The sequence below is a fragment of the Castor canadensis genome, chromosome 15, assembly GCF_047511655.1.
Source record: "Castor canadensis chromosome 15, mCasCan1.hap1v2, whole genome shotgun sequence".
NCBI classification, from domain to species: Eukaryota; Metazoa; Chordata; class Mammalia; order Rodentia; family Castoridae; genus Castor; species Castor canadensis.
Window position 1 is genome coordinate 4153658 of NC_133400.1, and position 25786 is coordinate 4179443.

Below are 25786 nucleotides of genomic sequence, written 5' to 3' on the forward strand. Positions count from 1 at the left end.
CACACAGAGCCACATTTCATCAAATTAGACACCATTGACTGGGGGGACACGGTCTTTGGTGCCCCCCTAAGAAATGAAAGAGCTCTGAGTAGCACGGTGCTTTCTGATCACATCACTTATAAGCAGCAGTCTGACCACTCAGGAGCTAACGGGGGGAAAGAACAGGCATCTGAGAATGGAGGAATCTTAGAACCTAAGAGAGGAGGTAACGAATGTTAGTACATGAATCTTAGAATCCCAGTATCTTGCTAGGCACAGTGACTCACACCTGTAATCCCATCTACGCAGGAGGCAGACATCTAGAGGATTGTAGTTTAAGGCAGCCTTGGCAAAAAATTAGCAAGACTCCATCTTCATGAACAAGCCAGGTGTTATAGCTCACGTCTGTATTCCAGCTACAAGGGAGGTGTAGGTAGGAGGCTTGAGGGTCAAGCCAAGAAGCAGGAGACTGTCTGAAAAATAACTACAGCAAAAAAAGGGCTGCAGAGCGGCTCAAGTGGTAAGAGCCCCTGCCTACCAAATGTGAAGCCCTGAGTTCAAACCCCTATGCCACTGGGTGCCAGTGACTCACGCCTGTAATCCTACCTACTCAGTAGGCAGAGAGCAGAAGGAACATGGCTCCAAGCCAGCCCAGGCAAATAGTTCACGAGACCCTATCTTGAAAAAACCCATGATAAAAAAGGGGCTGGTGGAGTGGCTCAAGGTGTAGGCCCTGAGTTCAAACCCCAGCACCACACACACAAAAACAAAAAACCCACTAAGAATCTTAGAGTCTACAAAAGATAGTACACGCACGGTGGCCATCTACCCAGAGACAATGGACCATTCAGGATAAGTTATATAAATCGAGATTACTGAATTTGACTAAGGGGTGGTGCCTGGATCCCAAGGTGATGGCAAGAAAGCTTCCTTGGTTTTATGGCTGAGGCTGGAGAAAGCAGCTAAGCAAACATTTGCGGAGGGTTGGGACGGGGCCTCCCCCATATGGCACGGGGAGGGTGTGGCACGTGGAACTGAATGGGGCCATGATCATAAAAAATCAATCCACCAGGGAATAAAGATTAGCGCACCCCGGGAAGGTGCTCCTCGGATCAACGGCGCCCGAGGCATAAGCGTTAGGAAGGAGTTTTAAAAAGAACAGTTGTCCTGTGCTTATCCTGGAAAATCTCGCTGGCCTCCGATTCAGTGACTGTGAGTGACAAATCTGCCACCAACAACTGAAAAACTTCACTGCCTCCAAGTGAAATGGCTAGTTTTCCTGTCAAGTTCAAGTTGGGGGAAGGGATCTGAAGTGACCAACAGCACCCGGGGTGGCGGGGGGTGGACACGGAAACTCTTTCACTTTTGTTTTTTTCAGTACTGGGGTTTGAACTCTGGGCCTACACCTTGAGCACTTTTTTTTTTTTTTTTTTTTTATGATGGGTTTTCTCGAGATAGGGTCTCAAGAACTATTTGCCCAGGCTGACTTCAAACCTCGATCCTCCTGATCTCTGCCGCCTGAGTAGCTGGGATTACAGGCGTCAGCTGCCAGCGCCTGGCTACTCTTTCACTCTTTATCCTGGAAATAGCCTCACTGTGCTCCCCAGCTCCTGTCCACGAGGTGGGGATGGAGGCTTTACTCCCCCAGGGAGGTTTTTAGCACCCCGCCTTCTGAGGGCTCTGCTTTCTTCAGGTCCATCCCTCTGTAGTCTCAGACCTCTCTCTCCTGCCACCACACCTGCCTCTAAAGGCTTCATCACCTAAGCTCGCTATTGGGGTGTCACAACCTTCCTCCCAGTTCTGCTTTTGCTGGGACTTGGCTTGGGGGGAGGCTGTAAGCCTCTGAGTCCATCAGCAACCCTGGGTACTTGTTAGAAATGCAGAGAGGGCAGGCATGCCTGTCTATAATTCCAGCCACACAGGAAGCATGAGTAGGAAGATTGTGGTCCAGGCTGACCCAGGCATAACATGAGGCCTCCATCTCAAAAGCAGCCAAAGTGTCAGGGGCCTTTGGCTCACGCCTGTAATCCCAGCTTCTTAGGAGGCAGACATCAAGAGAATCAAGGTTTGAAGCCAGCCAGGGCAAAGTTTGCGAGACCCTATCTTGAAAAAAACCCATCACAGAAAAGGGCAGGTGGAGTGGCTCAAGATGTGGGCCTTGAGTCCAAACCCCAGTACTGCAAAAAAAAAGTAGCCAAAGCAAAAAGGGCTAGGGTGTGGCTCAAGTGACAGTGTTTAAGTGCACTCTCGGGGACCTCTTGCCCAAGTTCTACCCGTCTCCCCTCCCAGGATGTCACTCCATTGGCCCCAACTCCACAGGCCACAGCACAGCTAGCTGCCTGCTTCCTCATCCTGACCCCTCTCTCCTGCAGCAAGCTGGGGCTCCCACCTTCTCAGCCTCCATACTAAGCACGGTCATCTCTTGACCCCAAGGAACAGGACAGATGCCAGGATGCCAGAAAAGCAAGGTTAGGACGCCACCATCTTGTCCTGCCCAGTCTCCTGGTGGTGCTCAGATACCATGCTCGATCTCCTCCCCAACCCCCCACCCCACCAAACAGGGCCTTTGCACCTGCCTTTCATCCACCTGGTGAACACTTGAGGGTCACTTTTCCTGGTCACCTCCCTTTACATCTCCCTCTCTGCAGTGGTTTTCTTTGCGGCATTAATGCAGCACTGATGCTAAGTTGTGATTATTTCGAGTGACGCAGATTTAAGCTATTGGCACTCCCTTTCCTCGCCAGCCCGAGAACTTCAGGAAGGCAGAGACCTGCCGCTCAGCCAGCACTTTGCCGATGTGCACAGATGGTCAACAGGTGCCCAGTCAGTATTTGAGGGATAACTAATGAGCCCGCTGCTGCTGGCAGGGGCACAGGAGTGGTGACAAGTGGGAGCTCCTGCCTTGCCTGGGAGGCAGTGGCCACAATGGACCTAGCTCGAAGTATATCTTCTACTCCCAGATCCTGTAACCGCAGGCAATCGTGGGGGATAAACCTCAGTTTCCCGTTCTGTAAACTGGAGCTAAGTGTGACCCTCCCCGGGAGGTGTGTCAGGATATCTGGGGTCACATTCTGTTCCTGCTCCCCCTCCTCATCACAGCATCGGCTGACCCAGGTCCCCCCTGCTCCTTGGGTTTCTTGAAGGTCCTAGACCTGAATACTTGTCGCCTTTCCCTGTGTCATACTTAGGACATTTGCACCACCAAGTGACATCTTCCACCCCCCCACCCTGGCTCATACCTCCCTCCTCCAGCCTCCCCCAGTGCATCCATCTTCCAGCCCCTGCTCCCAACAGCAACTCACTGTGGCTGGTGCAGGTTGAATTGTGTCCCCCAAAAGATAGACCCATGTCCCAATTCCTGTATGTGTGACTGGGATCTAATTTGGAAATAGGGTCCTTGCAGGTGTGAGCAGGTTAAGATGGGAGGTAACAGTTTATCTTGTTAGCTTGATTGGATTGAGAGGTGCCTAGGAAATTGTACAGCCCACCCTGGGGGTGTCTGTGAGGGTTTCCATAGATCATTAGCCAGGGGGGACCTTTCTATCCTGATATGGGAGGCACAATCCCATAGGCTGGAGGCCCAGGTGGAGTAAAAGAGGAAGAGGCCAGACCAGCATAGGCCACCTCCCTCTGTTCCTCTCTCTCCCCCTCTCTCTCCTTCCTGGCCACCATTATGTGAGCTGCTCTGCTTTCCCTGCCATGTTGGACCAAACCCTCTAAAACCAGGAGCAACAATCAATCCTCCCTTAAGTTGCTCTTCTCAGGTATTTTGTCATAGCACCGAGTGACTGACTCATGAGGTCACTAGGGTGCCCACCCTAGTCCACCATGATGGGCAGAGACAGAATGTAGCCTCGGCAGCTGCCTCTGTGGTCCAGGCCCTCAGCCAGACGGACGGGAAGCCCACAGACAGAGAGGGTCAGCTGCAGGCTGGGGCCATGGCTTAAGTGGTGGAGCACCCGCCTAGCAAGTACCAGGCCCAGAGTTCAAACCCAAGGGCTGCCAAAGAGAAAAAACAAGAAAATTCCAAGTCCCGTGCACTCTTGCATTCTGCAGCATTCGCACACGCACACACGCTCACTCACACATGTGCACATCCACACATGCATGCACATTCACACACGCACACACATGCACGCATGCAAAATCACACACACACACCCGTGACAACACGCCACCGGGGGCATGGCTCCCCCTTCAGCTGCACAGCCCCACCTTCTCTGCCCCAGGGAGGGCTGGGTGGCTGGGTGAGTGGGCGGGTGGCAGGTGCCCTTACCTGACCCCGATGGTGACCATGCTGAGCAGCGGCTTGCCCTGCATCCAGCCGACAAGCATGAGGAGGCCTGGGGAGAGAGAGAACATCCGTCTACACCGGCTCATGGTGCTCAAATCTGCCTCCTGCCTCTCCTTCCTGGGTCACACTCAGGGAAACAAGCAATGACCTCAAGAATGTGCAGTCTTTCTTTTTAAGGAAGATATTACATCCTACAAAAAACTGGTTCTACATTTCCAGGAAAGGTTCAGGTTAAAGTAAGAACTAGCTTATTCCGTTGGGCTGTTTAAAGGCGTTTACAGTCCACACCATTGTGCAATTCACTCATTCCAAACCTGTCCCCTATGCTGTGTGAAACCAGGACGGCCTTCCCCGCAGGTATCTGACATGGGAAGATGGCTACTCCTGGATGGGCAGGGGCTGCTGTCCTTCCTTTCTTTCCTCCTCCCCTCCCTCTTCTCTCCCTCCCTCCTTCTCCCCTCCTTCCCTTCCTCCTCCTCTCCCCTCCCTCCCTCCACATTGCTGGGGACAGAGCCCCCGGCCTCACACGTGGTAGGCAAGCACTCTCCCTGAGCTGCATCTCAGCCCCTGGGCCACTGTTTCTTAAATTATCTCATCCTGTTTTCCTGATTAAACTTTCCATTTTCTCCTTCACCATTCATTTGTCAAATGTTTGCTAAACACCAGGCATTGAGCTGGGCACTAGAGACATGGGTGCTGTCACACCTGGACCCTCAGGGCAGAAGCAGCCGGAGCCACACTGGGGCCCATGGACATTCAAGAGATGCTGTTGGCAGTGCGGAAAGGTGCCAGGTGTAGCCTCAGTTTTCCTACCTGTAAAATGGGATCATGACCACACCTCCCTCAGTGAGTGCCCAAGGTTTGAGATGTGATACGTAAGGAGTGCTCAACACAGCTCCACGTCACCACCAACCCTTAAATGTTGCTACCATCAGACGCAGCAGTGAGAAGAAATGGAGGGTGTTTGGGGTGGGCGATGGCCTGGCCTCTCGATGCCCTTGGAGGCATGTCAGCTCTGTTCTGCAGAATACAGAGATGTATGCTCCATGCTGTGTGTGTGTGTGTGTGTGTGTGTGTGTGTGTGTGTGAGAGAGAGAGAGAGAGAGAGAGAGAGACAGACAGACAGACAGAGAGAGGAGTCACAATATCTGATCAGGTATAGAACTCACGAGAACTTAGATGATGCAGATTAGAGGGCCAGCTGTGTTAGAAATGGGGGATGGGACAGGGAACCCCAAACCCCATCTACCAGGAGCTTAGCTCGCCCTTGCCCTCCCTGCAGTTGGCACTGACGCAACTGGTGAGCTCACAGGGCTCACCAGGATCAGCTGTGCACATCTCTCCCCAGCCTACGCTCCAGAACATGACATTGGTGCTTGAAGTTGGCCATGCCACCTTTCCCTAGGGAGCTTTGCTGGCTTCCCTGCAGCTCCCCTGGGCCCTGGAGGATCCTCAGAACTCAGTTTGAGATTCTTCCTCTGCTAGAGAAGTCTTTGAAATGCTCAAAGGGGAAACTGAGTGGCCCCGGCCTTTCATGGACAGGCTGACCACAGACAGGTTGATGAACTAAATTCCGCTTGAACGTCAGGAAGAAGGCTTGCATAGGGCCATAACCTTGCAAGACTTTGGCCTTGGAAATTTATTAGTTTGAGCAAATTTCATCTTGTGGAAAGGCCTGTTCCTACTATCTACCTTGACAATCTGCCTCGAAGCACATTTACTTAATATCTGCCCTGGGTTCTCAGTACACTGTTACAGCACAGTCCCCTCTGGCAGCCCCGAGGGTGGAAAGATTTAGTGCTGGCTGTGGATCCCATGGTCTCTGCAGCCACTCAACTTTCCATGGTGGCTCCAAGGCAAGGGCGGCCAGGCCTGTGCTCCGATAAGACATTTATAATGAACACTGATATTTTAATTCAAAAAATTCTCTGCTGATTAGACACACAAAACCAGGTAATGGGCCAAGTTTGGCCTGTGAGCCACCATCTCTGTCCCTGATGGAAAATGCAAAAGAGGCCCACGGGCAGCAAGGGCCCTCCACACGGATGCCACTAGTCCATCCGGGTCCTCTCGCCACTGACTGAGCGTGGCCTCTCAGCACAGAGCTCCACCAGCGGCGGCAGACTGGACGGGTGAGGAAAACCATTTTCCGTCATTGTTCCAGGACAGCACAGGGAACAGGGGCGGGAAGAGGGCAGGGAGCTGTTTCAAGAGCCAATAAGCCTAGCAGTTTAGCACGCTGGGGGTCACCCCAAAACTGAGGTTGGGGAGGAACCTAGAAATGGGAGCTTTGGGGGAGGGGGACCAGGCAAATGAGACTATGACCCGCACAGCAAAGTCAGGAGCCCTGGGTCTGGTTTCCTGGCTCCTGGGCACATCTCAAGTTCATTGAAACCAGGCTGGGTGCTTCTCAGGATTTCAGGGTGCAAGGGTGAACCGACATATGGAAGGGACCCATCTGCCGGTGCCTTCATGTGCCTCCTCTGACGCCACAGCTAATCTACAACCTGGGAGGACAGCATAGCTGCTCCTTCTCTTCCTCCTCCTCCACAAAGCAGCTGTGTGATGGTGAGCAAGCTGCCTGACCTCTCTGAGCCTCAGTTTCCTTGTGCATAATCGGGTAACATTTACCTTGAAGGCCAGGTGAGGACCAGGTGGCAAAAGCTGAGCACGTCTGACTCAGGCTGAGTGCACACGGCCAGGCAGTGCGGGAAGCTCTTCGTGTGTGTTAACTTCCTGAACTCACAGTCAACACATGGGGACCAGGCCTCCTCTCACAGAAAGAAACAGCACAGCTCAGAGACGCTGTGTAACTTGCTCAGAGCTGCGGAGTTCAAAGTGGCAGAACCAGGCATTCCCCGCTATGCTAACTTCACCACCTCTTACAGGTTAGAAGGAAGTGGGAGGTATCTTCCACAGCTTTGGATCTGCCATTCTCTCTACCTGATTTTCCAATTGCTTCTTTTCTGTCTTGGTAAACTCCTACTCCTCCTGCAGTTAATATCCAGTTAATATTACTCAGTTAATATCACCTCCTCTCTGGAGCCTTCCAGGCTCTCCCAAACAAGATTAACTGCTACCTGAACATTTCATAGTTGGTCAGGTGTCTCTCCCTTATTAAACTGGAGCTTTCATAAGGGCAGCAACTCTGTTTAACTCATCTTGGAGGCCCCAGAACCTAGGACAGAGTGTAACATGTCATAGGAGACTCACTAAATGTGCTGTGGTATCTAGGTGCCCATGGACTAAAAATCTGCTGTTGGAGGGGCAGCTGCTTATTCCAAGAACCTCCTGTGGCTCCCTGGTTTCAGTCAGATGTACCAGTACTTCCCTCATCACTGCACATGATATGGGTAGTGGTTTGTTGGTTTGTTCCTTTATCAATCATCCACTCGACAGATATTTATTGGGCATCTATTATGATCCAGGCATTGGCTGATCCTGAGGGCTGAGAATGACAGGCCCAGAATTAAGGCCAGAACTGGAAAGACCAAGAAGGAACAAGCGAAGGGTCCAGGCCAGCTCCAGGGGAAGGTGAGGATTAAGACCTAAATTTAGGTCTGCAGCTTTGTGTCAGTTCTGCCTGGCATGTGGCCAAAGGCCAGAAAGCACCAACCCTGGACTGCTTAGAAGCACAGAAATATGACTGGGTGCACAGCTGAACTACATTTCCCAGCTTGCTTTGCAGTTGGACAGGTCAGGTGACTCCTTGCTGACCAATAGAAATAGGCAGAAGCGATGACTCCAATTCCTGGTGCATGCCTTAAAAACTTCCCTCGTACGGGCTCCATGTCCTGCTTGTCCCCACTTGCTGGTGAATAGAATTACGGGCTCTGAGGACCTGGAGGCAAGTAGAGCAGTGGCATGGCAGGGACCTGGGCTCAAGCCAGCATTTGGAAGGAGCCATCCAGGAGAGCCACTGGACCACGCTCGTGGTGTGAGCGAGAACGCAGCGTTTTCTCTGTGAAGCCACTGCAGTGTGAATTGCCCACAGAACAGCGTCTCACTGCTGGGGTGTCTGATCCCAGCCCCGATGCTCACAGGTGTGAACAGTGGGACACTTGGGAGTGTGGCCACGGCTTCAGGATGGCCCCCTTGGCCCCCAGAACCCAGCAGGAAACCACCTTGCTCACCTATGATGCCGAAGGAGAAGAGGGTGAGCTGCTTCCCCAGCTTGTCCATGCTCTTTTGTAGAGGAGTTTTTGGCGTCTGAAACGGAAATGAAGGATCGCCTCTGCCTGGCTTTTTTCAAGACAAATCCCCCTCACCATCCGCTAGCTTGCCCTGCGTGACTATAACACAGGCCACTTGTGCATGACAAATGCACGACCTCTTCCCTTAAAGTCTGCACGAGCTACCATTTGAAAGGCACAGCTTGATGAACATCCTAGTAAGCATTTTAAAGTGAAAATGAATTTAAAAGGAATATTTGCGTTAGGCCTGCCCCCCTCCATCCTGGGGGCCGGCAGGGCTGAATCGCTGGTCCAGATCCCACACACGCTGCTCTTACCTCCTCTGCCTGCATCATCTTGAACACTTCCCCGAACTGAGACCTCTCTCCGGTTCCAATCACTACTCCCTGCATTCAGGAGAGAGAGGTGTGAAACCCCAGGGCTCGAGCCGTGCTCTGGAGTCCTGGGACCCGACTCACCTGGCCTTTCCCGCACTGCACCAGGGTCCCCATGAAGACGATGTTGCTCAGGGTGCTGAGGTCCCCGCTGTCGGGCAGGGGGCTGTCTGTTTTGCTGCATGGCTCTGCTTCTCCAGTAAAACTGGATTCATCCACCAGGAGGTCTGTGACCTGGGAGAGCACAGGGGAGATGCTGGAGGCCCCTTCTGGCTCCCAAGTGGGTTTCAGCATCACAGAATCGCACCCAGCACCCTGATGGTGCTCAACTCAGGGAGCCAGCATCAGAATCATGCTCTACTACACTGAGCCATGCAAGGTCAGGGGCACACAGAAACACCCACAGGGACAGGGAAACCCCACACGCCCCAGGAAGGAGGTGGGAGGTGCTGAGGTTTGCTGAGTGCCTTCCATGCCAGCCCTGGCTGAGCTCTTAGTGCCTCCCCGCAGCCAACACACACCATGAAGTTACTATTATTGTCTCCATTTTACATCTGTGGAAACCGAGGCACAGAGAGGTTAAGGCCTAGCTACATAGTGGTAAACAGATTTGAGTAAAGTCTCTGGTTCCAGACTGTTCACCATTTTGCACAATCGCCTCTTGGCCACAAACCAGTTCATATCACTTGAGAGGCCTCTATGGTCACAGCCATTTCCAGAAAGGGACACATAAGGGGTCCCAGATGGGCTTTATCCCTGAGGACCTGTCATTTAAGCACATAAGACAACCTCAGGGGGAGAAAGCCAGCACCCACAAACCTGCACCTCCCACATTTCTCAGAGGTGAGTTCTCTATAACTTTAAGCTTTTTGAATTCAATAACAGTCTTTAAAAATTCACGGAGCACCTTAGGATGACGGGAGCCTCACCTGCCTAGGCAATGCCCGCCTCCTCCCGACAGACCCAAGGCACCGGGAGCGGGATGTGACCAGCAGCAGTCCACACTGCCAGTGCCTCTCAGGTTCTGGATGGCAAGGACTAAGAAGTCAGAGCGACTGTGGGCAGGATCTTTGAAGGTGGCTTGAGGGACATTCTGTGAACACCTGGCTAGTCTTGCTCAAAACCACCAAGGTCACCAAAACAAAGCAAGTCAGAAACTGTCACAGTCAAGAGGAGGCTAAGGGGATGTGACCACTAAATGTCCTGTGGGGCCTGGAGAGAAAAAGGACATTAGGGGGAAACTGTGGGACTCTGGAGAGAGGGAGGACTTTGGTAACAACGCTGTATGCTGTGGATTCTTTAACTGTGAAAGACACGGAGCGAGGTCAGATGTCTGCAGTGGAGGAGCCTGGGGGGTGGGGACCTCTGGGCCATGGTCTCTCTCTCTCTCTCTTTTTTTCTGAAATCTGAAATGTCTCTGAAACAGTGGGGCTTTTTTTGTTGTTGTTGTTGCTTGTTTGTTTTAATATGAGGAAGAGGAAAGAGAGAGAACACAGAGGTAACTCCCTTGAGGTCAGCCAGTCAGAGGAGTAGGCTGGTGGCGATTCAGGGGAGAATCGGGTACAGGCTGGGGAGGCAGCATGGGTCCCCTGGGATGGGGCAGAAGGTCCCATCTCCAAAATATTTGCCAACTATACATCAGACAACAGACTGATAACCAGAATATACAGGGAACTTAAAAAACTATATTCTCCCAAAACTAATGAACCAATAAAGAAATGGGCAAGTGAACTAAACAGAACTTTCTCAAAAGAAGAAATTCAAATGGCCAAAAAGCACATGAAAAAATGCTCACCATCTCTAGCAATAAAGGAAATGCAAATTAAAACCACGCTAAGATTCCACCTCACCCCTGTTAGAATAGCCACCATCAGCAACACCACCAACAACAGGTGTTGGCGAGGATGCGGGGAAAAAGGAATCCTCTTACACTGTTGGTGGGAATGTAGACTAGTACAACCACTCTGGAAAAAAATTTGGAGGCTACTTAAAAAGCTGGACATCGATCTACCATTTGATCCAGCAATACCACTCTTGGGGATATACCCAAAAGACTGTTACTCCAGAGGCACCTGCACATCCATGTTTATTGCAGCACTATTCACAATAGCCAAGTTATGGAAACAGCCAAGATGCCCCACCACTGACGAATGGATTAAGAAAATGTGGTATCTATACACAATGGAATTTTATGCAGCCATGAAGAAGAACGAAATGTTATCATTCGCTGGTAAATGGATGGAATTGGAGAACATCATTCTGAGTGAGGTTAGCCTGGCTCAAAAAACCAAAAATCGTATGTTCTCCCTCATATGTGGACATTAGATCAAGGGTAAACACAACAATGGGATTGGACTTTGAGCACATGATAAAAGCGAGAGCACACAAGGGAGGGGTGAGGATAGGTAAGACACCTAAAAAACTAGCTAGCATTTGTTGCCCTTAACGCAGAGAAACTAAAGCAGATACCTTAAAAGCAACTGAGGCCAATAGGAAAAGGGGACCAGGAACTAGAGAAAAGGTGAGATCAAAAAGAATTAACCTAGAAGGTAACACCCACGCACAGGAAATCAATGTGAGTCAATGCCCTGTATAGCTATCCTTATCTCAACCAGCAAAAACCCTTGTTCCTTCCTATTATTGCTTATACTCTCTCTACAACAAAATTAGAAGTAAGGGCAAAATAGTTTCTGCTGGGTATTGGGGGGGAGAGGGAGGGGGTGGAGTGGGTGGTAAGGGAGGGGGTGGGGGCAGGGGGGAGAAATGAACCAAGCCTTGTATGCACATATGAATAATAAAAGAAAAATGAAAAAAGAAAAAAAAATAATAAAATAAAAAAAAAAAAAAGAAGGTCCCATCTCCAACAGGTCAGGCACGCCTGGGAAACTGAGAACACAGGAGCGAATAGAGGGGAGAAATCTAGGGGGTGGGGATTGCAGCCCATTGAGGAGGAGGGGACCGACAGTGACCCAGAAACAAATGGACCCAAGGCTACATCCCAGGATGACCAGATCTGGGAGGGTGGCCCTGAGGAGAGGCAGCCAGGGAGGCTGGGGAGGATGGATGGATAAGAATGAAGAGCTTAGAGATGGGGAGGGGTGAGTCCTACAGTGGGAAGAAGGTTCCAGTGGCAGGAAAGGCCTGGCCACTGCAGCCGCCTGTGTGCAGACACACCGTAGGCCACCGGAGGCAGTGATGCACCTGGCCTAGGCCAGGCCTACACACTTGGGCTGCCCTCCCCGACTGCACAGGGCCTGGCTTTCTCTACCATTGGGAAATCCTGAATTTCCTGGCCTTTTCCCTTGGGGCTCTCCCAGCAGTCACTGAGCAGTCAAGTGTATGTTCTGGTTTGTGCCTAAGAGCTGGGGGACCAGGTCTATTTTCTGCACAGTGTCCTCAGAACCCATAGTAGCTACACAGGAAATATTTGTTGAGTGAATAAGTGATGGGGATGGAGGAGTGAGTGCAGGGTGGGGGCTCTGCTGTGGAAAAGGAGGAGAGAGGAGCTCAGAGAAGGGCCTTGGATGCGGTCTGTTGATTGATGTCCCCAAACCCCCAAAGACATCTAAGTCCTAATCCTCAGAACTTGTGAATGTGTTAACTGACACACTAGCAGACATGGCTGAGTCGAGGACCCTGAGATGGGGAGATGATCCTGGCTGACCTGGGGGCTGAGGGACTCTCAGGGTCCCTATGGTGGGCAGGAGGATCAGCGGTGCTATACCACAGCAGTGCTTCCAGCAAGGTGGGGCCACAAGCTACAGGATGCAGGCGGCTCTAGAGGCTGGGAAAGGCAAGGGAACAGCCTGTGCCCCGAGCATCTGGAGGGAGCGCGGCCCTTGCACCCAGTGAGATGGATCTGGATTTGGATCTCAGAACAGCAAGGTCACCGAACAGCAAGCTCACACAGCTGCACTGCGTTAAGCCTCTGAGTCAGCAATGGTCTGTCACTGTGGCCATGGGGCCAGATACACTGAAGGTACCAGGCGGCCAGGAGCAGGACGCTTGGCACAGGTGGGAAGGGGGTGGGCTCGGGAGCCAGGTGGCAGTGTGACTTCAGCTATCTGCACACGCCTGCAGGCTACCGTGTCCTTGTTTTCTAGTAAGGGAAAGACACAGTGACAGTCTGCGAAGACCATTGAGAGGTGAAGCAGGGGAATTTTTACAGCGTGGTGATCGTGGGTCTGTGACATATGTAAACACACATGGGGTCACATGTCACTAGGGGATAAACCTTACTGCCCGTTGTGGTCTGGAATATCTCCAGGGTATGTGACGTGCAAAGGAAGACACTGATTCTCCCCCCAGGAGGAAAGCAGGGGATGCAGAGGCTGGGTGCAGTTTCTAGACCAGTTGTTAGTGTGGGGGACTGGCGGGTGGCAGGGCTTCTGTCCTCTCAGGGAAGGACACATGTGAGCCAAAGACAGCTGGGCACAGAGCCCACACAAGTGCCTGCCTGGGGAGGGGACAATCCAGGTCCATTCCTTCCTAGGCCGCCAGAGGCTCCCGCTGGCTCCCGCCGCAGGGTCCCCACGGATGGGCTCTGACCTTCAGGACAAAGTGTTACATGGCATCCTGACAACTCCAGTTCAACCTTTTATCATTTGAGGATGGCAGGGAAGAGAGGGCAGAGCTGCCTTCCTGGCTGGGCCAGCTCAGCCCTGGACGGAGAACCTTCTCCTGCATTCACTCTGGAAGAGAGGGTAAGGCTCGGGACCCCACACGATGCCAAGTGGCTATTATGGGCTGCCTGTTTCCATGGCTCCGTGAGTAAATCCAGTAAAGCCCTCCTGGCTCTCAGAGCCTAATCGCTGATAACGGTTTTGAATAAACAAAGCTACCGATTGTCCAATAGTCACAAAATACCAAGGGGACTCTGGAGTGCTGATGGTGTTCACACCGCATCAATACCCAGGGCAGCGAGAAAACCGGTTCAGGTTTAATGCAGTTATCTGGGCTTTAAGAAATTGCTTCAAAGCCCTGCTATGATAACAGCTGAGATCAATCGCCAACACTGATCAGGAACGTCTGGGTGTATTACAGACTGGGGCTTATTTCGTGCTCATGGTAGCCCTGTGAAGTAGAGACAAAGGCCAGCCCCTTTTACAGAGGAGGAAATCGAGGCTCACAGAGGTGACACTTCCTGTCACACCCTGGAAGAGGCAGGGCCAGGATTTAAAATCTGGGGCTCCCTGGCTTCCAACACCCAAGCCAGACACTGCTCTGAGCACCCGCTTCTATGAAGCCATGTAATTCTTACAACTACCCCCGGGGTTGTTTCCACCCCCACTTTACAGAGGAGGAAACTGAGGCACAGAGAGGTTAAGCAACTTGTTCAAAGTCACTGGCTCAGAATTGAGTCAGGGCTTAAAGGCAGGCTAATGCTTAGCCCCCAAGTACAATTGGTTCTTTGCTGGCCTCTCGCTGCCCCGACAGCACTTGCAGTGGACACAGTGGACATGAGTCATTATTGGCTGCCCAGCATCCAGACCCCAGAACCTGCCTGAGAATATGGGGCAGGGCCACCTTTTGACAGAGCAGTGACAGTCCGTCTGGCTCTCTCTCTCTTTCAGCTTGGCTACTGACCATGGCTGCTTGTGGGATCTGCTCCCCAGACATGGAGTCAGAGGTTGGTGCCGAGTGTGGAGAGACCCAGGAGGGAGCCTACCTTGCCCCAGGCCCTGCCACATATCTGAAGGAGACAGTGTCTGCAGAGGGGACAGCCCACTGACCCTGCCTCTGCTTCACAGAGCAGCCAAGAATGCCAGAAATGCAGGTCCCTGATGTCAACTTCCGATCTCTGCACCTCTCAAGCCACCTGCAGATGCTACAGTCCCCAGAACATGTCAGTCAACAGGCCTGCAGCTCACCTGCACTTTGCCTTCTATCACCTCAGCCTTAGACAATTCTTACCCATTCCTGGGATGACTCTTACAACAGATCACCCGATTGTCACACAGGCCTGGTTCTGAGGCTGCCACCCCAAGACCTCAAGGCTGGGGACGAGCTTGCCTCGCACACGGGGTCCTCAAACCCGGCCACTGCAGAAGCTCCTCTGCCTGACATTTCTGTTTCTCTCCTCATAACAAAGTGGCCTGCTGTCATGTCCTTCTGATGTCTATGTGACTGGTCTCGTCCCCCAGACCCACCCTGGCTTAACTGCCTACTGCAGTCTGCTGTAACCTAGAAAGCCACATGGCCAAAATTTGTTAGGCTTCCACGGTACCCCCTCATCTGTGGGGATACGCTCCAAGCTCCAGCGGAGGCCTGAAACCACAGGTGTACCCAACACCAAACCCTACGCCTGCCACATTCTACCCTACACTATGCCAGCACAAAGACTGATTTACAAACTCGGCACGGCAAGACACTGCGGCAATAAGACAGAACGATTACCACAATACACAGTGACACAGGTTCTGTGAACACAGTCTCTCTCTTTCTCTCTCTCTCTTGAGAATCAAGACAATTACTAATACCTGTGGCCCACTGTTGGCTGTGGGTACCTCAAACCGTGGAAGGTGAGGGGACAGAAGTGGAGACAACTATCCTTAAAACAAGAACAAGCCACTTAGGAAACATGGCTTCGAGAGGCTTCGTGCTCAAACTGAGCTCGGTGGCTGACTTCGGGACTGGCTTGAGAGTGCGGGTGCGGCCACTGCACACCCCACTGCAGGGCGCGTGGGAGCACTCACCTCTGTGAGTCGGATGTCTGCGGGGATCCGGTCTCCAATGGCAAGGGCCACAATGTCACCAGGAACCAGGTCTCGGGCAAGCACATGCTGCAGCTTTCCTTCCCTTATGCTGCGGTGGGGGAAGGAAGAGGCAGAGCCAGCATGTTGGCAACCATTTTTTTCCCCCTGGAAGTCCTGGGGTTTGAACTCAGGGCCTTGCACTTGTGGGGCAGGGACTTTACCACCTGAGCCATGCCCCATCCCTGACACCCTGTTTTTATGGACTTTGATAAATTGGAGCAAGGATAATAAAAACACTTTCCAGTTGCTGCTGAACCCTTGCCCCTTTCTGGTTTTATTATTTTATAAAGTCCTGTGTCCTAAAAGACTTCTGGGAGTGTGCAGTTTCTCGGTGTCATCCGAGTGAGACTACCTCTCTTTACTCTGCCTGGAAACGAGTTGGGCCACAAGCTCTCTGGAAGCTTCTGGAGGCCAAGCTCAGAGCTTCTAAGGCCTCGAACGTGCCACCATGGGGCGCAGAGCCTGGCTTGAAAGGAAATTGGGGAGGCAGGGCCTGGCCAGAGGCATGGCCTCAATGTCTGAGAAGTCACAGCCTCCTTCCTCAGGTCTGGCCATCGCCCCGGGACAATAGACACCCTTTCAGGCCCAGGTTCCAACTGCACCTGGCATCGTCCCTCAGTCTCTCCAGCCTCCTCCCTCTCTCCCTGCTCAGGCAGCCAGGGAGCTCATGACACACATCAGAGCCCAGCTCCTCTGGCTCCAAAGCTTCCAGTGGCTTCCCATGGTCTTGGAGTCAGACCCCAAGACCCTGCTAAGGTCCCTGACCTGCACGACCTGCCTCTGCCATCCCTCCTTCTTTCGCTGCCCAGGCCTTGAATACACCCAGCCTCTTCAGGTCTTGGGGTGCATGCCAAACTTGGTGGATAGAGTAGACACCCCCTCTTCCTTGCGGATGGGATTTGATCTTGTCAGTTTCCCACCCTGCTCCCAACAGAGAGTGATCACAGCTGGCTAAGCTATCGAAGGGTTTCATCTCCTGCCAACGTCAGGCTCAGCCTTGGACATGTCACACATCCCTGGCTGTGAGAGACACCAGTGAATGTTTGCGGGTGGTTCACAAGAAAGGTTTCTTACTCCACACACATGCACATGCATGCACACAGAGAAACTCCTCTTCTTTGCACATTTGGCCACGATGCCTAGCGCCATGGCAGCTATCTTGGGACCACAAGGGGAGCCAGCCAGAGAACAAGGCCAACAAGTGAAAGATGGCAGAGTAAAGAGGAAAAGGGACCAAGCTTTTGGTGGCATATGAATTACTCCACTGCCTCCACCTCAAGTCCCTTGCCATGACAGAGTGCGGGCTCCTTGTGCAATTGAGTTTTCTATTCACTGTAGCACCTGACTGAGACACACCTGCTGTCCCCAAGGCTGCCTCCTGCTAATCAGCTGACTTAAATGTCACCATTCCTCAGACATCAGTGCAGCCTGGTGACCATGGTCTGGAGCTGTCTCCATCTCTGAGGGTTTTGCTGTGTGTGTGGCTTTGACTTATTTTTTTTGTGGGGGGGATGGACTTGGCTCTGAAGTACTTGCCGTGTCCCAAACTCATCCTTTTTCTCCACTTGCTCCGTGCCTGCCCCTCCCCCATGGGAACGCAAGCTTCCCGAAGCCACCGGTGTGACCTAATCACAGCTCCCCCAGCACAGCATGTAGTGGGCGCTCAATAAATATTTGACTGCACAAAGGGCAGAGGCTGCATTGTGGGACACCATGGGCCCCCAGTTGATGAAGTGACTTCAGAGATGCAGAGAGCCTCCAGGGCGTCTTTCAACCCTGCCTGCCCTGCTGGTCCCAAAATAAAATTCCCTCAGAAGTGCTCTGACATCAATAATGCACACTATTCACCAAAAGGCCAGGACTTGACATTTAAACTTCGGACCTTCAGGCCACAGAAATCACCTGCAGGCCCATGTGCTTGTATCATGATGTCACACATGAGAGCTCTGACTGCCTGGTTCTTGGACTGTCGGCCCAGGACCCCACAGCCCTTCTGGAGTTGCTTGTCCTCCCCAAGTTTCCATTCCAGGCTCTCTGTTCTGATTTTGTCCATTGTTCTCTCATATTCTCTCTCTCTCTCTCTCTCTCTCTCTCTCTCTCTCTCTCCTCCCTCTGATCCCCTCCCCTCTCTCAGGCACCTTTTGAGTGCCAATTCCCTGAGAGCTGGGCCTGCGTCTCCCTGGAGCTTCCCCCACCAACAACATATCCTAAGTTTCTTCCTTGAAAACTTCCCTTCAGGGAACAGAGCTGCCATCCATCTGTCCGTCTTTCTCCCACAGTGCCTGGGACCAGGGGCTACCTACAATGACTTTATTTGAGTAGCAATGTCCTCAGGAAAGACACCGTTGCCTGGGGCCACAGCTGAGGGGAGGGAGAAGTCGGCCTTCTCTGAAATCACCTCATCTCTTCCAGGAGATGAGCATCTAAGTTTCTGGTACACTGAGAACTGAGTTCAGAAAAGACCGTTTCCCATCTGTGCCCTGGATTCCTTCCCAGCGGCGCTGTCTCTAAACACAGGTGTTCCAAGCCTGAGACACCTGAGACAGCTGGCTAGGACAGCATGCATATTTTAATTACGATTAACTAAGTTAAAATTACAGAAAATTAAGAATCTAAGCCAGGCGTGGTGGTTCACGCCTATAATCCCAGCATAGGCTGGCCCAGACAAAGCCACCAGAGGCTACCTGAAAAATAAATAAACTAAAAGGGGCAGTGGGTGGTGGTCCTGACTCAAGGCCTGGAAAGTGTGAGACCTGGAGTTTTCTGTCAGCAAAACCCAAATGCATTTCCTCACTCAGCCCTGGCACTCTGAAATCCTTGGTAGGCACACGTGACTCATGGTGTTGTGACCTCAAGGTCAGTTCATTGACAGACATTTTTGTCTTTTTCCTTTGTAAACAGCTTTGGTTTAGGAAGGTTTGTGTGTCAACCAGTAGCAAAGAGCAACACCTGGGCAGGTGAGAGACATCAGGCTGCTTGTCCTATAATGCCTGACCGCCCTGCCCTGCAGCCCATGCTCTGCTGCCCGGGCCTGTTAATGACCAGGCTTAATCTCCTCAGTGCCTCCTTTTGAGGACCCACTGAATCCTCTCCCCTAAAAAAATCACACACAGGTGTGCACAGCACTTCCCAGCCTCTTCCCAAAGCCACTGTTGCCATCCATGGCCCCTAGACCAACTACCTTGATGTAAGACACCCATGAAGCTGAGGCCCAGAGAGGTTGAGCTGCATACCACGGCCACACAGCAAGCTATTGTTTTAAGTCCCAGCAAGACGGGTGTTACACGGAATTACACCACAAAGGATACAACTTTGCCAAACTCAGCAGCTCTTCTGGTGAACCAAAAAGCCCCAGGGAAGGCTTGGACTTACCAGTTACATTCTGGAGGAACCAGCTTGGTCAGCTCTTCCAAAGACTTCTCCGACCTGTACTCCTAGCAGGAAGCACACGAGACACCATTTAAAGGTAGGAACTCCACAGAGCTCCCGTCATGCCCGGGGTTACCTTGACCGGGAGGTACAGACTTCAGGAATTACGCACCTGGACGAAGGCGACAGTGACCACAATGAGCACAGCCTGCAAGAAACAGGGAGGCGTGAGTGGCAGCTGGCCACACTGTGCAGAAATGTAGAAAGCAGACACACCCCACATTTACAGCAGGGCATGGCTTTTGTGACCTGCTTTCACTAATCACCATGTGGAAAACGTCACCCACACCTACAGGCAGGGTCTAACTCAGACTTCAAAGCAGAAGCACCTTGTTCTGCTGTGTGGAGCACGTGCGTTTCTGCATTTTAGGAGAACGTGCATAAGGAAAGAAGTGGGAATGAGTGACGGCCTTCAGAAGCTCTACAGAAGCCAGACACGAGGGGTGTCACACCGCATGGGTCCATATCTACGACACAACTGAATCCTAGAGACAGAGGGAGACAGGTGGTCTCCAAGGGCCGGAGGGAGGGGAATGGCTATGGGGTTTCCTTTTGAGGTGATGAGAATGTTTTTTGGGCCACACGCTGGTGGCTCACACCTGTAGTCCTAGCTCCTTAGGAGGCAGAGATCTGCAGGATCATGGTTTGAGGCCAGCCCAGGCAAAAAGATAGGGGAGATCTTATCTCAAAAAAAACAAAGTGTGCAGTGGTTATCTCTGGGTACTGGATTAAGGGGGACTGCTTTGAGATGTAAAGGTTCATGGCCCAGGACCACCCCTTCCATGCAGCACCGCCCGGCCACTCACCATGGTGATACTGACAGCGTCCTCATATTCCTTGGTGAGGACACTCACCAAGGCGGAGCCCAGCAGCAGCAGGATCAGGGGGTTCTTAAACTGAAGACAGAAGATAGGGGCGTGGGTGAGCTCTTAGCATCACAGGCCAGAGTGGCCTCTCACCTGCACGAGCCTCAGTCACCCCATTCTTTTGCAAGGCTGGGCTTTCAGGTCAATCCTCCAGTGACTGGGGGCTTGGAGGGAGACCACACTGCCTAGAGGTTCTCTTCTGCCTGAAATTCAACTACTGATGACCTTCGGGGTCATCCTGACACTGGTCCTGACCAGACACTGGCCCCTGCACTGCCTTTGTGCCTTTCCCTTCTGGCCGCATCTTTGTGATTCTCCAGGTCAGGACATCTGGCAGGATGTCAGCCTGGTCAACATGGTCAAGAGGTCTTCCCTTACCACACCGACCCCCAAATCCTCTGCATCCATCACCCACACCTGGACATCAGCCTGCTCCTGTAATGACCTCCAGGGACTCCAAAGAAGCCCCTCTTGAAGTTTTCCAAAAAATCCCCAAAGGACTTTTGCACACAGTGGCTCATGTTGCAGTGAATTGAAAGGAAACACAAACGTAGAAATAGGATCAGAGACAGCAGAGCAAAAAAAATCAGGGTTGGAGAGAATTAAAATTATCAACAAGCCAGTCGTTGGGCTCTGAGCATCCCAACAGCCAAGGCACAAAGAGAAATGCAATCAAATGCGTGATTCATATGGCTCATGAGAAGAAGCCCGGGTGATGCACAAAGGGATTTCAACCCTATCCTACCCCTGGAATTACCATGTTTTATCTCCTCCTTTTCTCTCTCCTGCCCTGTGAGGGAAAAGGGGGCAGTTTGGGTCAGCTCACTGGCAACCCTGAGTTTGCCATCAGCAAATGTCTGACTCTTCAAGCCCGAGCTGCAGAGATTTTTAGCCCTCTTGTCTGTGATTCTAGCATTCCATCAACTTGCCTATCTTGACGGCTAGAAGATAAATTACCAAAGGTTGGTAGTCCTTTCAGGGTCTGAAACTGCAGCATGGTGGGTGACAGCTCAGGACTCTGTGCTCCCACTCTGCCTTTGCCATTGCTTGGTACCCTGAGCAGTCTCAACTTCCCCTGGCTCTTGAGACTCGTTGCGATGAGAGTAGAGTGACCTGCCTAGTGGCTGGCACACAGCAGGTGCTCAATAAATGCTCAGCACCAGCAGAACTGGGCCAATATGGAAGGCACTCAGTAAAGGTTGGGTGAATGGAGGAAGGGTGGCCCTGGATCAGATCAGGCTCTTGACCCAAGGGGACATTTTCTCATCCATCCTTGCCAGGGCCAGGCCAGGCCAGGCAGGGATGGGGGATGGGATGGGGAGTCTTCACCCTTTTGGAAAGATCTGGCCTCATAGCCTGCGTGCCTGTGAACCTCAGCACTCAGATCTGAGACCCCTAGGGTGGGGTCAACCAGAGAGAACAGCAGAAGGGTCTCCCCGAATAGTCTGAGACCTGTACCAAATGCCCAAAACAGATCCAAACGTGGACCTGTGGCCTTTTTCACAAGGGCAGTGTCCCCAGCATGCAAAGAAACCATCCACTCATTGTGGCCTCCACAGCTGGTTGAGGGACAAGGGGACACATCATTCAAAAAGCAACGGTGGGCGTTGTTCAGACCCCAGTTCTAACAAACCAACTAGAAAGGGTGGAGTGAGGCCCACGGGGAAAGTGACTGTTGACACCAGTTCTATTGAACACTCCCTTGAAACCTGAGCAGGTTCCTAAAGACATTGCTGGCCCAAGGAGCTGTGTTGGGGTCCAAGACCCGTGCTCTTAGCCACTGTGCCCTGCCATGGCAGATTCTTGGGGTCGGAGGTGTGGGAGGGCCCCCTTTACTAAGCCAAGCACTCTTAGCCAAACCCACCACGATAGGCATTGCTACCGTCATTTTCTAGACAGGAAAAACAGGCCCAAGGGGGTTGTGTCACATGTTCAAAGTTACACAGCAGGACATGGGATTCAGCGTGGGTTGTCTGTCTCTAATCTGTCTCTCATCATGAGTCCAGGGCCACATGTATTGGGTCATATAAGACCCAAGGGTAGAATTCCCAAGGGCACCCCCTAAGACTGTCCAGAGAGGTGCTGGTTCCCTGTCACTAGGAGAAGGCAACATCAGTCACAACACTTGACACACAGCAGCTCAGAGGATGTGAGGAGGAGTAGGTGAGTGCAGACAGAACCTGTGCGTCCATCGGGCCCTGGCAGCCATCGGCAGCGCCCGCACACTCCTCTGGGAGTCCCAGAGACTCATCCCTGAACCAACCGGGGAGGAGGTGGATAAACAGGTCCTCCACCCACAAGGAGCCTGAGATTTCATTCTGGTTAGGCCCTGACTGGCTGCTGGAGGAGAACCCTTGGGGTTTGGGAAGAGGCTCCAGGTAGATTTTGACAGGAAAGAGGTAGGAGGGAGGACCTCCGGTGGAAGGGGGATGGGACAGGGGTCCTTGTGGAAAAAGCAGCCAGGGCAGAGCTGTCAGAGCCCCATGTAGCTGGGCTGAGCCTCCCTCCACGAACTCCAACTTTCAGGAGCCTTTGCTGCTTCTTCCAACACTGGGGTTCAGGGAAGCTCTGGGTTGGCCAGAGCCACCTGCACACCTAGGAGCCAACTTTGGTGCCAAATGCATCAGTGAATGACACCCCCAGAGCGCGATGAGCAGGGTGGGTCACAGGTCGCTACTCACTCACTCACTCACTCACTCAGCATGACTCCTTGTGCACAGTAAGCACTCGCTATTGCTTATATCATGGTAGCTGCCTGGGTGGCTCTGACTACGCTCGCCCAGAGCACCCTGAAGGGGGGGGAATGAGACTTTTGTCTGCAAGGACTGTGATTGGTTCTTGAACTGGCCAATCATCAAAGTCTTAAACGTGGAGCCAACAGAAGGCAGTTGAAGTCTGGGGCAGCCAGGAGTCAGAGAGCTGGGAGAAAGGATGTCTGGGCTGGGACCAAGAGGGTGTGGCAGGTTGGGGAGGAGACGTCTAAGGCAATCCAGATGTCTCAGGCGTCTGGAAAACACTGGGCCTTTCTAACTGGAACTGGGTGAGTGGTGGGGTACTGACTTCTAAACGGGAGCTGGCAGCTATGGCTATGTCAATTTTTTTTCTCTTTCCTTTCCCTAATGACTTCTAAGCATTTGACTTGCACTCACTCCATCTGTCTGGTTTTCCATCAGCCAGCTGTCCAGCTGCCCTTGTCAGGATCCCAACTCACTGCTATGTGACTTTTGGCTTGGGTTGCCAGATAAAATACAAGACATGCAGGTAAGTTTGAATTTCAGATAGACAAAGAACTTGCCGGGCACAGGTGGCTCACGCCTGTAATCCCAGCTACTCCGGAGGCAGAGATCAGGAGGATTGCGGCTCCAAGCCAGTCCAGGCAAATAGTTCATGAGCCCCTATCTCGAAAAAATCCATCACCAAAAAGGGCTGTCAGAGCAGTTTAAGGTGTAGGCCCTGAGTTCAAACCCTAGTACCACCAAAAAAAAAAAAACCCTTAATTTTTTTGTTATGTCTATTTGCAATATTTCGGGTATACTTACACTTAAAAATTGCCTCTTGCATATCTATCTGAAGTTCAAATTTACCTGTCTTTTTCTTTGCCGTGTCTGGCGACCCTGCAGTCCCTGGGGAAACAGTCCAGTGTTCCCACACTTCATTCTCCCCCTCAGGAGATGAGCAGGTGGATTCAGAGGAGGAGGACCAAGGTCATTAATGCTGCCCACTCACTCACTCAGCACGGCTCCTTGTGCACAGTAAGCACTCGCTATTGCTCATCCCATGATGGCTGCCTGGGTGGCTCAGACTACTCACGGGTCTTCACGCTGGCCCAGAGCACCCTCAAGTGGGGAATGAGACTTTTGTCTTGTGATAAATCCACCCCAGATCCCATGCGGGCCCTGTCCAAGGATACCCTTGATCAATATTCAAAGAATCAGTGGCTGCTCACCCTTCCTGGTCTACACTGGTTAGTATGAAGAAGGACACCTGTGCTCTCACCTGATCCAGGTACTTCTTCCACACAGGCTCAGTGTTGTCAGCAACAAACTCATTCCAGCCGTGGACCAGCCTGCGCTGCGTCACCGCGAACTCCGATAGCCCACTGTCCAAGTCAACCTGGCAGGAGACGATGGCCCGGCATGAGTGGGCTGAGGAGTCCCTCAAGGACTGACCAGCTGAACTTGCAGACCCCACCCTACAACCACCTGCTTCTGCAATGGATGAGGAAAACAGGCTTGTCACTGAGGGAGGGGACTTGTCCAGACCCTAGCAGATGGGGCAGGGAGAGAAGGAAACACACAGCTCAATTCCTTTTCAACTCGAACACAGGACTACCCTCGAGGTATGACAGAGACGATGGCCTCAGGCCCGGATTTCAGCAAATGGAACTGAGCATGGAATGCTGGATATGCCAAAATATGGTTCTTTTTAAACAATCCTTGGGAACATAAATGGTGCAGCTGCTATAGAAAAGTCTTGGCTGGGCATGGTGGTTCACACCTGTAATCACAGTCACAGAGGAGCTAGATAGAGGAGGATTGTGGTTTAAGGCCAGCCCAAGCAAACAGTTAGTGAAACTTTGCTTCAAAAAAACAAGTCTGGTGTGGTGGTGCAGGCCTATGGTCCCAGCTACTTAGGAGGTGTAGGTAAGAGGATTGCAGTACAAGGCCAGCCCCAGGCAAAAACTTGAGACCCTATAAAAAAAATAGCTAAAGCAGAAAAGGCCTGGGGGGGTCATGGCTCAAGTGGTAGAGTGCCTGCCTAGTGAGCATGAGGCCCTGAGTTCAAACCCCAGTACTGACAAATCAAACAAACAAACAAACAAACAAAAAACAGTCTGGCAGTTCTTTCAAAAACTTGAACATCTGCATGATCCAGCAATCCCACTTCTGGGCATACGTGCCCTAAAGCATTGCAGGAGGGTCTCAAAGAGACCCTTGCACACCCAGGCCCCATCGCAGCAACAGCCAAAGCCTATTGGTGGGTGAAGAGATAAACAAAATGTAGAGTGCAATACATCAAAGCATGGCTCAGCTTTAAGAAGAAAGGACTTTCTGATGCATGGATGAACCTTCAGGAACTAAGTGAGCTGAGACAAAGCAGACCTCAGAGAAGTGACCGTAGGAGTCCACGAATCTGACCTCCCTGCAGCAGTCATTAAAACTGGCTAAGATGGCGAGGTTTCTGCTGCATATCTGATTACCACCAAAATTGACTTTTAAAACCAGAGAAACAGGACTTCATCCAGAAATAACAGGCGCTAAACTAACTGTATTGTGCGTACACGCAGAGAGCCAGACTGTGCCAGCTCTTTATGTGGGCTCACTCGCTAAGTACAAAGAATTTAAGCAGAAGTAGTAACCTAAGGGAAATTTGGGGCTCTGGGCTGGCAGACATGTCCCTGGTGGTGGAGGTGAGGGGGGAAAGCTGAATTGATCTCTAGATTCTTTGGAATAGGGAAAGAAAATTAGTTATTTTTTTAGGTAGGGAAAAATATTTCCTACCCTTCTCCACATTCTAATAAGCAGGACTTGAGAAAGACTTCTGGATTTTTCTCCAGAGAAGATTGGCCTGAAACATTGACTTCTGACTTTCTTGACATTGTGGCCTGAGCCCTTTTATCGCTGGATTTTCATTTGCTCTCCCAAAATGTGATGGGTGCACACACACCCTGTGCACACACACGTCCACCCATGTGCACACCTGCAGACATGTGCACACACCAATATGTTTCTGTGCTTGTCTAAATAAAGAAAAAGGCCAGTAAGCCGGCAATGACCTGTGGCCCTAGAGGGGAGCCCCCTGGAATGGGGCTGCTCGGGTCTTGCTCTGGCCAGGGATCCTGAGTCCACCCATGGAACGCGTGACTGGTTTAGTAATGGCAGCTCCACGGATCGTA

The 25786-nt window shown here is 51.9% G+C and overlaps 1 protein-coding gene across 2 annotated transcripts in view; it reads right to left on the reverse strand.

Annotated features, from left to right (window-relative positions):
* The window catches only part of Atp2c2 (ATPase secretory pathway Ca2+ transporting 2), a 68421-nt gene that overhangs the window by 18470 nt on the left and 24165 nt on the right, over positions 1 to 25786 (reverse strand). For both annotated transcript variants that reach the window (XM_074055548.1, XM_074055549.1), the window contains exons 3-11: positions 23887 to 24003; positions 19831 to 19920; positions 19137 to 19172; positions 18968 to 19029; positions 15536 to 15644; positions 8925 to 9074; positions 8784 to 8852; positions 8407 to 8482; positions 4256 to 4322 (exon numbers count right to left, since the gene is read on the reverse strand). In XM_074055548.1, the coding sequence (XP_073911649.1) occupies positions 4256 to 4322; positions 8407 to 8482; positions 8784 to 8852; positions 8925 to 9074; positions 15536 to 15644; positions 18968 to 19029; positions 19137 to 19172; positions 19831 to 19920; positions 23887 to 24003 (776 nt within the window). The remainder of the gene's footprint in view (positions 1 to 4255; positions 4323 to 8406; positions 8483 to 8783; positions 8853 to 8924; positions 9075 to 15535; positions 15645 to 18967; positions 19030 to 19136; positions 19173 to 19830; positions 19921 to 23886; positions 24004 to 25786) is intronic.